This window comes from Pezoporus flaviventris, unplaced genomic scaffold (assembly GCF_033815535.1).
Source record: "Pezoporus flaviventris isolate CSIRO_AGI_PZ_B2104156 unplaced genomic scaffold, CSIRO_AGI_Pfla_v1 ptg000001l, whole genome shotgun sequence".
Lineage (NCBI taxonomy): Eukaryota > Metazoa > Chordata > Aves > Psittaciformes > Psittacidae > Pezoporus > Pezoporus flaviventris.
This window is the reverse complement of record NW_026892549.1, coordinates 37,693,561-37,707,825: the sequence shown is the minus strand read 5'-3', so window position 1 is coordinate 37,707,825 and position 14,265 is coordinate 37,693,561. Positions and strand designations below refer to the sequence as shown.

Below are 14,265 nucleotides of genomic sequence, written 5' to 3'. Positions count from 1 at the left end.
AACTGGATTACAGGCTGAGTGATTTCTACTTGGGGTTGTTGCCTTGTCAAAAGAGAACTAATTTCTACAACAGAGAAAATGACTTTCTGTTTTGAACACTCAGATGAAACAATCTACACCTCACTGTCAAATATAAAAAGTTACAGATTTTGGGCAGATGAAATAGCTATAAAAGTTCATTAAATGATGCTACCTATGAGGCATATTTAGTCTTTGATGCACATAAAACACATCTTCTTACCAGTGCATCTCAGAACACATCGGAGAGATCTAGCCTCTGTAAACCGCAATACATTTAAAGTGAAAATGGAGTTACTGTATCATGCAAAGTCTTTCAAAGTAGAGAAAAATCAGCATTCTGATTGATAGGAAAATAGCTTTTCTGAGCTGATCAAATTTTTGGTCCCCTTTGGTTGCCTCCTTAATGACTGATTTGAGAACGAAGAACTACACATCAGTCTTCATTGGTGGCAACTCACTTATATAAGGCTATTTCTCAGCTGTACATAGCCTTTGCAGTTGACAAGATCTGATGAACATTTACTCCCCTAAAATGGCACTACATTCTATCATTTGTGATGATTAATTAGAATTAAGTCAATTATCCTTACTGCTTAAAATGTTAATATGGAGACAAAATAGGGGGATATGCAGCAGTGCTTGAAGAAGGCTGAGAGATAAAGAGACAAAATGATCTAGAAATCTCATGTTATGCTAATTATTCCTCGTGCTGTACTCAGTTGCTGGAAATAATTAGATGAATTGTCTTCAAGCTCTATGCTTAAACAGGTGTGTACTATTTACAGGCCACATTTAAAGGCTGGATGGATATTATGTATGCAGCTATTGACTCAAGAGATGTAAGTACTGCAAATATTTTAAATTTACTTTTTTTCTTGAGGACTGTCTATTAACAATTGTGTCTTTATATATCTTCTGAAATCAATTAATATCCATACAATAGAACGAAACAAAATTAAATTAACTAATATGAGATTCTCCTGTAACAAATTGTAGAAAACTGAACACAAACTGCCAGATGCTGTCAGTAATCGATGGAATGGACAAAATGCTTGACCTAAGTGACAAGAGTGTTGTCCAAACACAAAACATTAAGGGCATTTTGCCCCTTGTTGAGCTAAAATTTTCACATGAAATCTTAGGAATGATACTTCTTTTTTTTTTTTTTTTCTTAGGTATTACAGCAACCCAAGTATGAAGACAATCTGTATATGTATTTGTATTTTGTCATCTTTATCATTTTTGGGTCTTTTTTCACCCTGAACCTGTTCATTGGTGTCATTATTGATAACTTCAATCAGCAGAAAAAGAAGATAAGTATTTTTTTATTTCTTTTCTGAAGATAATCTAAAATACTGCATTTTTGCATGTGCATGATATATGGAATTCTCACATGAGGTTTGTTCAGAATTGAAAAAGCTGAATTATATTAGGATATAAAATCTTACCAAGATGTAGTATACATCAATGTAGCAAGGTTTAACATTCTAGTAAATGGGGCAGACATTTCCGGTTTCAGTGTCCAATTTAGTCTTCCTCAAGTCATCTCCTTTTCAATGCCCAAACTTCATAAAATCTCCTTACATGATTAAACCCTTGATTGAGGCCTCTACATTAAAGTACTCATAATTTCTTGATTTTTTTTTTTCTATTGATTTGTAGGGATTCTATCAGCACAAAAATAATAGCTACTTGGTTGTGAAAATAAAGCATTATTTCATGACACTGGTACAGACTACTGTTTTATTGATCTCAAGTAATCAAGTTCTGAATCATCTGAAAAGATACAGAACAGTAGTGGTTTGTAACTATCTCAGGGCCTTTTTTTATTGTTTCATAGTACAGATGTAGATAATCTCACTAGTACAGATGGTCTGAGTATCAGATGCTCATCTTTAAAATTATTTTCTGTAAATAGACAAGGTAATGAAAACTAAAGGAAAGAAGCAGCTATGAACTACTAGTTTAATTTTACCTTACTGGTCTTCATCGCTCTCTTGTTTGTGTTGCTAATGAGATGCTAAATAAGATTTTTGGAAAACTGTACGTGCTAAAGCCCCAGGGGTATATAGTTAGGGAGCCTGTCTACTGTACAGTGCATGAAATCCCACGTCTTCAGGCTTCCCAAGCACTCACCCACAAAGTGGCTGCATCCAGTCCTATATGTTCATAAACATTCCTGGAACTAGATGTCTGCAAGTACTTTTTATCCATGAAAAATTTACTTCCAGATGTATGTGGAGTCTGATGGGTTTTCATTCAATCTGCTTCTACAGGAAAGTTTTGGCAGTGGATCCAGGCAGTGGATTTTGTCAGTGGATTTTGGTTAGGTTGCCATGAAAGAACCATAAATAATGTTCTCTTCGTCTTCACTGTTAGACTCCAAAGGCCAGTAATGGCTTTTGCTAATCAGAACTTCATTGTACACAGAGGTGCTTCTCCAAAGTCTGATAATCCATCTTCTCAAACAACTTGAAGACTTTAAGTCCCAATCTTCATGCTGTGATGCTAAACTAGAAATACCTAAAGCACTAACACATTCAGGTGCTGAAACCCTGACTTTGGTTCCTTTGTTTCACTAAAATCGCAGTTCAGAAGCGATAATATTGAGCAGCCCAGGCTATTCAAGCTTATCTCAGATGCTGCTTACCATATCTCTCCCTATAAAAGAGGTACTCAAAAGGACTTCTTGAAGTTCGAGAAAAATAACTGTAGAAAAATGTTGCATTACTGGTTTTTGTGAAATGCAATACTGAATGTCCAGACAAGCTCTGGACTAAATGCTTAAATTGCAGGCAGCTGCATTTGATAGCTAGGAGCTTTTCCCAGTTCAGTCTTCTTGATTTTCATGAAGTGAGTAAATCATGTTTCTCTTCAAGAGTTTTTTTCAACACTGCATATAAATGTGATTATAACCAGTTTTGATTTCATGTTTTCACTTTGGAGGTCAAGACATATTTATGACAGAAGAGCAGAAGAAATACTACAATGCAATGAAAAAGCTGGGATCCAAAAAACCGCAAAAACCTATACCAAGACCAGGGGTAAAACTATTTATACACGTCAGACCAATAGCTATTTATGAACAGCTTGGGTTTTATTGATATACAGAGAGCAGAAATATGCCCATGTGAAAATTAGCATTAATTAGTCTATCAGTCAGCAAAAATGAAAACACAGTAAAAAGAAAATGTATTTTTCCCTTGCAACCAGTTTATGTAAGAATATACAAACCATAGAGGCTGAACTAAGCTGTTGTACTCACTTTAATTTGACTAGTCTACTTAAGATCACTAGTTTTGCTTTTATTGAGGTCTTGTAGGCCTTACTGCATGTATTTTTCTGCTTTCTTCTAATGTGAAAAGAAAAACACTTACAGTTTGTATTGGACGTTTGTTTTGTTTTTTTTTTTATTTTCTCCTCAGAACAAATTCCAAGGCATGGTCTTTGATTTTGTGACACAACAAGTATTTGACATCAGCATCATGATTCTTATTTGTCTTAACATGGTTACCATGATGGTAGAAACTGATGACCAGAGTAAAGAAATGGAAAATATTTTATACTGGATAAACCTTGTGTTCATTGTCCTTTTCACTGGAGAATGTGTCCTGAAATTAATTTCACTTCGTCATTACTATTTCACTATAGGCTGGAACATTTTTGATTTCGTAGTCGTCATTCTCTCAATAGTAGGTAAGTTTCTATTAAGCTAAAAGGAAGGTAAAATGAATATAAGGTGAACTTCCACTTGAATGCAGCTGTATGGTTGGCTTTTGCCATTGCAAAGTTTACAACTAAATCACAGATTCACAGAATATTTAGTCATGCAACTTTTAGTTGTATTTAATAATTTACCTATTCCAACCATTGAAACTTATACTCTTTCAACATTTATTTCTCCTGCAAATACTAAGTATAACTGGTATAACAGTAATGCAAGTGGAATCTACAGAATATATTTAACTGCCACATAGAACAACCAGTCTTAAATCTATTTTTCTAAATTTCTACTCTGATATGGTGTAATATAGCTTAAGATTATTTCTTTCTATTTTAGGTATGTTTTTAGCTGAGATGATTGAGAAGTATTTTGTGTCCCCAACACTCTTCAGAGTCATCCGACTTGCCAGAATTGGCCGAATCCTGCGTCTCATTAAAGGCGCTAAGGGAATCCGCACGCTGCTGTTTGCTTTGATGATGTCTCTTCCTGCTTTGTTCAACATTGGTCTGCTGCTGTTCCTGGTCATGTTTATCTACGCAATATTTGGCATGTCCAACTTTGCCTATGTTAAGAGGGAAGCCGGTATAGATGATATGTTCAACTTTGAGACGTTTGGCAACAGCATGATCTGCCTGTTTCAAATTACCACATCTGCAGGCTGGGATGGTTTGCTAGCCCCAATTCTTAACAGTGGGGAGCCAGACTGTGACCCTAACAAAGCTCATCCAGGGAGCTCAGTGAAAGGTGACTGCGGCAACCCTTCTGTTGGGATTTTCTTCTTTGTCAGCTACATTATCATATCATTTCTGGTAGTGGTGAACATGTACATTGCTGTGATTTTGGAGAACTTCGGTGTTGCTACTGAAGAAAGCGCTGAACCCTTGAGTGAGGATGACTTTGAGATGTTCTATGAAGTCTGGGAGAAGTTTGATCCCGATGCAACACAATTCATGGAATTTGAGAAATTATCTGATTTTGCAGCAGCACTTGAGCCTCCTCTTCATCTACCCAAACCAAACAAAGTCCAGCTTATTGCAATGGATCTGCCCATGGTAAGTGGTGACAGAATTCACTGCCTTGACATCTTGTTTGCTTTCACAAAGCGTGTTTTGGGGGAAAGTGGGGAGATGGATGCCCTCAGAATACAGATGGAAGATCGGTTTATGGCATCCAATCCTTCAAAAGCTTCCTATGAACCAATTACAACCACATTAAAGAGAAAACAGGAAGAAGTATCTGCTGTCATTATCCAGCGGGCTTATAGACGTCACCTTTTAAAACGAACAGTAAAACAAGCTTCCTTTATCTATAACAAAAACAAAACTGAAGGAGGGGCTGGTCAGGGCATAAAAGATGAAATCCTCATTGACAAGTTAAATGAAAACTCATTTACAGAGAAAACCGTAACTGCATCAACAGCAGTTTGTCCACCCTCTTATGACCGTGTAACAAGGCAAGTCAAAGAAAAGCATGAAAAGGAAGATAAAGCTGGACAGAAATAAAAGTAAATAGCAAGCAAAATCATCTGTGTGCAAAATAGTTCATACCCTGTAAGGATCATGTGTTCGTATCAACAGGACTCCTGCTGGAGGTCTATGCCAAACTGACAATTTTTACAAATATACTGTACATTAAAGGTCAGTGCCTATTAAAAGACAGTGGCTGTGACTGTGATATAGGGGAACAACCTTGACAGGAGGTTACTGTTCTCACTACCAGCTGACACTGCTGAAGAGGAGAGAAAAAATGGCTATGCAGACTGTAGGGACCAGTTAAAGGGGTGCAAACCAAGTATTTGTGTGTTTAGCATAAAACAATATGGTAACTGTATCCACTGTTTGCATTTCAACTGCCACATACGTCGTATTTTTACAAAATCTGTGTTGGTGGATTCATCTTATTTTTATTCATATATTGTTTATGATATGTGACTATTTTTGTAAATGGGGTTTCTGTTGGGAAAGGGGATTAAGTACACTGTTACAGGTACAAGGGCCAGGTGTTCTATTATACAAGTAGTATAGATGCAGAAATGATTTGCATGAAGGCATGCTGCACTTAATAGATCATGCATGAAAATAACATTAAGTCACACAGAACAACAGATTTTTTTAGCACAGTGTTTCTGGGAAGGAATAATACATTTTGAGGTGCTTAATTAATGTATTCATGTTGTATCATATCCAAACAAGTCTTGGTTCGCCTGTAAAATCCCCTTTAACTCAAAAGAACAGTAGAAACAGATCAGTTTTTACACAAACCATTTAGTTTCAGAAAGCGCAAACTTCTTTCTGGGTATGAAGTCACAGATTTTGTCTTTGCCAAATGTCTTTCTGCGTACAAACAATAAATGAATCTGCCTCAGCCCTTCAAATTGATTTAAAAGAGCCCTTTATAAAGTTGTCCTGCTTTATCCTGCAGTATTGTTTAGCCATCTTCAGCTCTCGGTAAGATTGATGTTGTACACATTAATGAAAAGCCCTCTGCTGTGTAAATAGTAATTTTTAACCTGTGGTGCATGTTTGAGCAAACAGATAATGACCTTAGCACATTTATTGCATCAAATATGTACCACAATTAAGTGTAGCGTACAAGCATTCAACAGGTAAAATTATGTATTATCTGCCATTATAGATAGTTTGGATGCTATCAGTGCATGTTTATATTGCCTACGCTGCTGTTCCTTTGACTGTCCAGGATTCCTAACTATGGGAAGGCATACATCAGAGCTAAATGAAATAAACTACTCTACAAGACCTCGTTCCTTCATACCATTAAGCAATATTTTGCAGCTAATTAGGAGCTTATTTTACATTTTTGAAGCATATAGTGTATAGCCAAACTGTACAGACACTGAAAACTACTAAACCTGTTGAAAATAATGTTAGAATTTTATAAGCAAATATAAATACTGTAAAAATCATTTTATTTTATTTTTCAGCATTATGTACATAAAATGAGAACAGAATTTTATCTTCAGGTTGATGTCACACCATTTTTGTTACTTTCTGTCCATAGCACTTTTTCACAGAAGAACTCCAGAGAACAAGGTATAAATGAAAGAATGGATAGCTGTAGTTTGTTTGTTTTTTTTGCAATATTTGCAAATGTCAATACTTTCTGTGAAATAAGCTCATAATTTTATTTTTAAAGTCTGTCTTTTTGCAGTGGGGAAATGGTGTAAAGTTCAAATTGAATGTCTAAGCAGTGCCTGCATTATAAGTTTTCAGATACAACCTTTCTTTCACAGAATCCTTAATTTTTTCTCATGTTTACTCACAGATTCTTTTTGATTCATGTTGCACTAGAACAGTTCTAAATGTTACCTTGGGTCCACAATATTTTTTCACACAGAGAAAGTAGCAAAATTGTATAATCCAACACATCAGGACATTTTATGTTTCTTACACAGGAAAATTAAATATAGATTACTTTTATTAAAATTACTGACTAATACTGTATTAGTGAACTGCATGCAGGAAGATGCTACTATTACCCTAACTGATGCTAAAGAACATTATTAATGCGCCAAAATAATAAAGATTACATTTTTTTATTGTATGTTCCTTTTTTCTTTACTATCTGACATTAATATAAAAAAGGTATGCTTCTAAAACCACAGAATAAGAGGATACTGAAAACCTTTACAGGCAGCTAAACTGTTCTTCCATGTGAGCAAATCTTTGGGACTTCCTTGTTAGTTCAACTAGGAATTTCTAATTCAGTATATATTAGACACTGAGCATGATGATTCCACATGTATCCATAGCACTGCACTGAGTTCATGCCACAGCTCCATCCAGTGGGGTACTCAACCATCAAATAGCAGAGCTGTCCTGAGTGTGTCCCACGAGGCTCTGAGCATTTACAGGAATGACAAGAGAGCATTCATGAGTTTATGAAAAGAAAAGGAGGATTGAACATAGTACTAGATACATGGCATTCCACAGCTTGGATTATGAGAACCAGTTCATTCTTCCTAGTTACTATTCACAAATAGGCTACAGAACTTCTCATATGCAAGTGCATTTCTGAAAAAAGGCGAATCAGTGTCAGAATGAACAACCACTGTTCTTTTCCTCAGGAATGTTCATTTCTAAAAGCTAGCATGTGTGGATACTTATATGGAAAGATGCAAATACAGCTAGAAAGTGGGCATGTCGGTTATCTTTACTAATTGCTTCAGTGAATGTATTAAATGCTCATCTTATATGCTTACATGCTTTTATATTGCATTCCCTTACAACTTACAATGAAAACACTCAGAGATGAATACTGAACTAGTACTGAACTAAAGTCAGTTTATGAGCAATTGTATTCCATATGCTTGTTCAGTTGCTAATGCAGTAATAAAATTTCATAGCATCATCTCTGAAATTCATCACGACTCTTTAGGTGCAGGAAAATGTTTCTCCTTCAAATTATTCTGAAATGCAATATGAAAAAGAAGAAGTCTAAAACTTTGATGGAATGCATAAGTATCAAAATAAAAATATGAGTATTTTCAGATTAAGATGCAGACAAAACTGTGTCTTAAAAGATTACCTTAAAAGATATGTTAATTATCAAAAAACTGTCAGAAGGAATAGGCTGCTTCAAAAATAAGGTAATAAACTGAATAATGGTTTTTAACGTTCTATGAGCAGCTTTTTAACCTTAGCTTTTCTCAAGGGAATAAAGTAAATGAGAACTGTGCCACTCTCACTGCTGATCACAGGTTGCGGCCATGCAAAATAGTTTTTTCTCATACCTGTATTAGTTTTGCAATGTTACAGAAGCTGAAATGTCACTTCAAAACAAGTAGAGCATCACTTACAACAGGAAATTTTGACGATCATCTGGGCCAACAAGAAAAAACAAATATTATTATGCATTACGTCTTTGCACCTTCCTGACACTGGGAGTGAGAAGCATTCAATGCAGTAGTCCTGTGTGGGATGGACTCGTTAGGAAAGCTTACTCTGAGTGCTCTCCGCTGGAAGAAACAGCTTCATCTGCCAATTTAGTGCAAGATCGGTTTGCCTCCTTGTACTATACGGCAATACGGGTGGTTTTCATGTGGGACAGACAGCACAGACGCTCTAAGAAGAGTGTTGTTTAGCAACGCTGGGTTGTTTCTGGTGTCTAGAAACGCTGACTGGGCATGCTTTCACCTCCGGGGGAAAACCTGAGTTCTCCTAGTCTTTCCCACTCTAATTCCCTAGGAGGGAAGAAGGGGGGGGGGGGGGGGAAATAGGAGAACTTTTTGTGTTGGATTTTACCCCATTGCTATTTCATTTCTACAGAGTTTGAAGTGTTTTCACATAGTTTGAAGTGTTCAGTGCTAAGATACATTATAAAACACAGGGAGTGTGCGCCACTTAGTCGTATGGCGAGCTAAAAAAAGCAAGAAAACAAACCGATTCCCTAGGCTTTCCGCGTAGCGTCCCGCCAGTAACAGACCTCGCTGCTGGAAGCACCCCTAGGGAGAGTAGGCGGGACCGCGCGGCAGCGCCGGCAGGGGGCGCCGCACCCCGCAACCGGCACCGCCCGCCCGCCAAGGTGTGCTCAAACCCCGCCCTCTCCGCCTGGCACCCAATGGCACGGGGCTTTGCTCCCGAGAGCCCAATAGGCACCCGGCACGCGACGCCCTTTTCCGCCAGTTTTTCTTCCCGTGTCTCTCCCGCCCCATTTCCCTCCAAGCCAATGGCAGTGAGCTCTCCTCCTAAACCAGCCAATGGCAGCGGGCGCTCCTGCTAAACCAGCCAATGGCAGCGTGCTGCCTGGCTCTTCCTCACCCCTTCAAGGGTCTCCCCCGCGACTACGGCGGCGCTGCGTAGCAACGATGGACGTGGAGGTGCAGCAGGTGGGCGGCGTCCTGCCCCGGCACCCTTCGCGGGTGTGGGACTGAGCAACGGCCGGGCTGGCGGGTGGGAGGGCGGTGATCCGCGGGAGGGGCGGTGGAGTCTGGCGGAGGCGGCGCGGTTTGCTGCCGTCCCGAGATGAAGCGTTTGCGCGAGTGAACCGCCGCCGCCCCTCCTGCAGGCGCTGCTCAGTTATTACTGCCGAGAAGGCTACTTCCACCACGTCCGGGCTGCGGCGGAGGAGGCGCTGGGGCGGCTGGGCAGCGATCCGGTGTTGCTTTTCTACCGAGCCTACGGCGCCCTGAGGGAAGGTAATGTGGGGCTGGGGAGCTGGTTGTTGTGTCCTGTCCCTCCCAAACTCTGGGTTTCCTTACGTCGCAAAATTCAGTCTCTAACACAGAAAGAAATCAATGCCATGGAGTTTGAATATTCTCCATGCTGAGAAGGTTGCCAGTGTTTCATGATCACACCCCATACACACCCTGGTTTGAGCTTTTCCCTTCAACGCAGCTGTATCTAACTTTGTTTTATGCATCTGCCTCAGAGGAGCTTACAGCTGATGCCTGTTGGGAGGGTCTTTGTGTACGTTAAACTGTTTTGAGAAGTTTCATTTTGCTAAATCCGTATTTCAAGGCTGTCGTAAAATACTAAAGGTAACTCGGGGTAGGGGAAGGCTGTGGCAGAGGGCAAGGAGGGATTTAGAAGGTTTTGAGGTGAGGTATCTGTTTCCAAACTCCCTGACTTTGTTTGCTTTGCAGTCACAAGTTTCTGTTTTTTCTGATACTGACTTACCTACTGGTGTTCAAAAGTTTCACACGAGCAAGGCAAAATATCTGGCCATCTAAAGAAACAGGAGCAAGAAGAGCTGCTCAATGCCAGTATAAAGCAAACAATAAAGATGATTTTAATCTTTATGGCAGTTGGCAGAACTAGCATGTAACTCCTTTAAAGTTCTCTGCACGGAGATGCTTTTTTCTTTCTTGTGTCTGTCTGAAAGACTTGCACAGGAAGTAAAAGTGGCTATATGAATAATGAAGGGAGTTAGGAAGAAGCTGTTATCAAAAATACAGAAGAAAAATAGAGGGGAAAATTTAAGCGAGATTGATGTTTGGTGTTGATATTCTCTATCTTGAAAAATATTATAGCCTATTCTGTGCTTGTTTCACTAGGTGACATCCAAGAGGGCATTCGACAGTTGGAGTCTATTAAAAACAAACAGGAGGTGTCACTTTGTACAATGATGGCTCTGATTTATGCCCATAAGAAGAGCCCTAAGCCAGGTATGGTCATTAAGACAGTACTGTGTCATGTTTTAAACAGCTCTGTGCGAAGATCTAGGAGTTGTAGACTAATTCTTCCTAATTCAAAAAGGTGTGTTCCAGCTTTGCATTTGACATACTATATAGTACTAAATTGACACTTACCAAGATTGTAAACAAAAATAACAAAACAGCAAAGGATAAGAGTGAATGTTAAAATGAAATGCTAAAAAAAAAAATAAAAGATCTGACTTATCTAACCTGATGAAAAGTCTTTCATGGGAGAAAAAAAAATTAATCAAGCTTCTTGTGACTGTTGTTCACTCTTGTCTGATACTGGTGCTTTTGAGCAGTGTCATGGTTTAAGCCCAGCTGGTAACTATGAACCACGCAGCTGCTTGCTCACTCCCACCCTTCTTCCCTCCTGCTCCCAGAGGGATGGGGAAGAGAATCGAAAGAATGTAACTCCCACTGGTTGAGATAAGAACAGTCCAGTAACTAAGGTATAACACAAATCCACTACTGCTACCACCAATAATAATAATGATAAGGGAAATAACAAGGGAAAAGAATATAAAACTAAAAAGGGAAAAGGAAAATAAAACAATGAACACAAGTGATGCACAATACAGTTGCTCACCACCCGTCCGACTGATACTACCTGAGCAGTGATCTGGGCTTTCTAGGTGACTCCCCCCAGTTTATATACTGGGCATGATGTGCTGTGGTATGGACTACCTCTTTGGCTAGTTTGGGTCAGGTGTCCTGTCTCTGCTTCCTCCCAGCTTCTTCTGGCTCTCCTCCCTGGCAGAGCATGAGACTGAAAAATCCTTGATCAAAGTAAGCATTACTTAGCAACAACTAAAAACATTGGTGTATTAACAGCACTCTTCTTAGAATAAAGTTGAAACCACAGCACTGCACCAGCTACTAGGAATAAGAAAAAAACTGCTACAGCTGAACCCAGGACAAGCATAATTGCAATTTAAGAAGTCATTAAATCCAAGCCATTTCTATCTTTCAAGTTACCCTGACCTTACAAAGGGAGAAAAGAATTTTGTTAACACTGATATTCCTTTCCCCGGTCTAAAAACAGAGGTTATTTTGCTAAGTCATATTCTCAAAACCACAGTTGGTTTATCAGGTAAACCAAGTTGTCATTAAACTATTGCCCTGGTATCTTCCTGACTGTGCAGATTAAAAACTGTTACTGACAATTTTGTTAAGCAGTATGGATGTGAAATAGCTCTGACTAATGACATCAGTCTTATTTGAGTCCCTGAGGATTAATACTCTAAGGCAGCAAAATTATCATGCATTTCAAGAGTCAGACATTTGATTTTAATGGCTTCTAAAAATGGATCAGAAATTAATGTGGGTAAAAGAAAATATTTGGCAGTAAGCCCCCCATACAAAATGAAATTTCTGTGGGATTAACCTGATGAGAGCAACTGACAGTAACAATGAGGTTGTGGGAAAATGAGTTTTAGTTTTAAGAAACACACCATGTGTTTTCCAGGGATTCTGGAGCTAAATCATCTCATGTTCAGCATTTTAGGGCTGCTCTGCATTTAACTGTTTACTTATTTGACAGACACTGATATAAATGTGAACCTAATTGTCAAGTTTTTGTTTATCTGGAAGAAGTCTTATCTGCAGATTTGAGGTTTAACAAGTAGCAGTATTCTTGCACAGATTATCATGTTGATGGGAATCCTCTTTTGTCTTTTACCTCTGTATCTGGTTAATATTTTGGATTGCAAGGATCTGTGTTTATCAATACACAATACAGAAAACAAGGTCTGCTTTGGAAACTCTTGACTTACATGCTGCTCTCTTGTAATATTTTGAGATGTTATCAACCTAAGCTGTGAACAAAACCTTTTCAGATCGTGATGCTATTCTAGAATTGGATGCAAAACTGAAGGAGCAACGTAGAACAGCAGGACAGCAGGCTCTGTACTTTGCTGGTGTATTTTTGTGGCATCTTGGTCGTGAGGACAAAGCCCGTGAATATGTTGATAGAATGATAAAAGTTTCTGGTGGTGGTAAAGAGGTAACTTCTGTTTTTTTTGCTATGTAAAATAGTAATAGGATCATGTGTACTCTGAAGTTAGACTTAACTAAACCAATGCTATTTGGAAGTTTCCTTTAACTGTTTTGTGTTCTTGTTCTTCTTAATGTCATAAATTCATTTGACAGGGCCAAGTAGACTTAACATAATTATTCTCTTGTCTGCTAAATATTCATTTTCACTTAAGAAATGACAGGTCTGCACTGACCAATGGAAATAATACATAGTTATGCCAATTTTGCTATTTGATACTGAGCATCATAATTTCTAGAAAAATCCTGAGTGTGATAGCCTCACTAGAGGAACACATCTGTTTTGAATCTGAAGTCCAAAAATATCCAAAGGATCGGGTACTTAAATTTTCAGCAGTTACTAAAGGCAGAATTTGCTTGGGGTTTTACTGAATGTAATTTATTTTGAAATCAGTGTGTTGTATATAGCAATGTCTTCTGCAGTTGTATGCAGGCATCAAAATTCACTAGAATCTTTGAAGAGGTTTGTGAAAACTTAATGTTGGGGGTGTTTTAAAGCATGTATCGGCTTCAAGGAGACAAAAAACTTTGTCAGACATCTTTGAGGCAGAGCTGTTAAAATTGAATGCATAACTGTTCTCTTATGACACTAGGTTTAAACACAAATGTTGTTTCTGAATTTTTCCTCTGTGTGGTTGAGTACATTGCTCAATGTATAATCTGCGGTTTTATGGTTTATGTGATATTAGGTGAGTTAAAAATCTCTAACTATTCTAAATGTTAATTTCTGAATCATGAATTGGGTATAATATAGCTTTTGAATTATCACTGTTTTTAATTAAAATTGGTAGTCTATTTTTAATTGCTGCTTAAATTTTACTCATGAAGAAATAATTAAGGACATCACAAAGCATTAATATGTTTATTTCTAAAAAGACTAATGGTATGCCGTTTCTGTAAAACAGCAGTATTTATGACTTGCTTATTAAAGTCGTAGTAGTTGGGGTTTGTTTGCTTGTTTTTGTTTTCAGAAGATTATTTGGGAATGTTGCTTAGTAGGAAATGCTTTCAGCAGAGGTGTTTAATGAATTTGAAATATTGTATATGGTTTTTTTATACAGAGGGACATGCACACATGTAAAAATATACACTGGCATTTAAATATGCAGGAAAAAATATTTTGCCAAGTTTACTTATGATTCTTATCCCTGTTCCAAGTTTGACAATATGAAGTTATGTATACTGCATGGTTTTTGGGAGGAGATTAAGGGTACTTAAACTCTGTGGATTATGGTTTGCTTAGTATATACAATTTACTTAGGTAAGATACTTTATGTACTTCTTATAGAGAAGTAAAATACCTCCTTAAAAA

General features: G+C 38.0%; 2 protein-coding genes across 10 annotated transcripts in view; both read left to right on the top strand.

The window, feature by feature from the left end:
• LOC133268797 (sodium channel protein type 1 subunit alpha) overlaps nt 1–7,306 on the top strand; it is a 93,058-nt gene extending 85,752 nt beyond the window's left edge. For all 7 annotated transcript variants that reach the window (XM_061452486.1, XM_061452472.1, XM_061452489.1 and 4 more), the window contains 5 exons: nt 807–860; nt 1,197–1,334; nt 2,961–3,065; nt 3,447–3,717; nt 4,082–7,306. In XM_061452486.1, coding sequence (XP_061308470.1) covers nt 807–860; nt 1,197–1,334; nt 2,961–3,065; nt 3,447–3,717; nt 4,082–5,247 — 1,734 coding nt within the window. In that variant the 3' untranslated portion in view covers nt 5,248–7,306. The remainder of the gene's footprint in view (nt 1–806; nt 861–1,196; nt 1,335–2,960; nt 3,066–3,446; nt 3,718–4,081) is intronic.
• Nucleotides 7,307–9,511: 2,205 nt separating this feature from the next.
• TTC21B (tetratricopeptide repeat domain 21B) overlaps nt 9,512–14,265 on the top strand; it is a 39,364-nt gene continuing 34,610 nt past the window's right edge. For all 3 annotated transcript variants that reach the window (XM_061452449.1, XM_061452439.1, XM_061452458.1), the window contains exons 1-4: nt 9,512–9,590; nt 9,770–9,899; nt 10,758–10,868; nt 12,737–12,903. In XM_061452449.1, the coding sequence (XP_061308433.1) occupies nt 9,570–9,590; nt 9,770–9,899; nt 10,758–10,868; nt 12,737–12,903 (429 nt within the window). In that variant the 5' untranslated portion in view covers nt 9,512–9,569. The remainder of the gene's footprint in view (nt 9,591–9,769; nt 9,900–10,757; nt 10,869–12,736; nt 12,904–14,265) is intronic.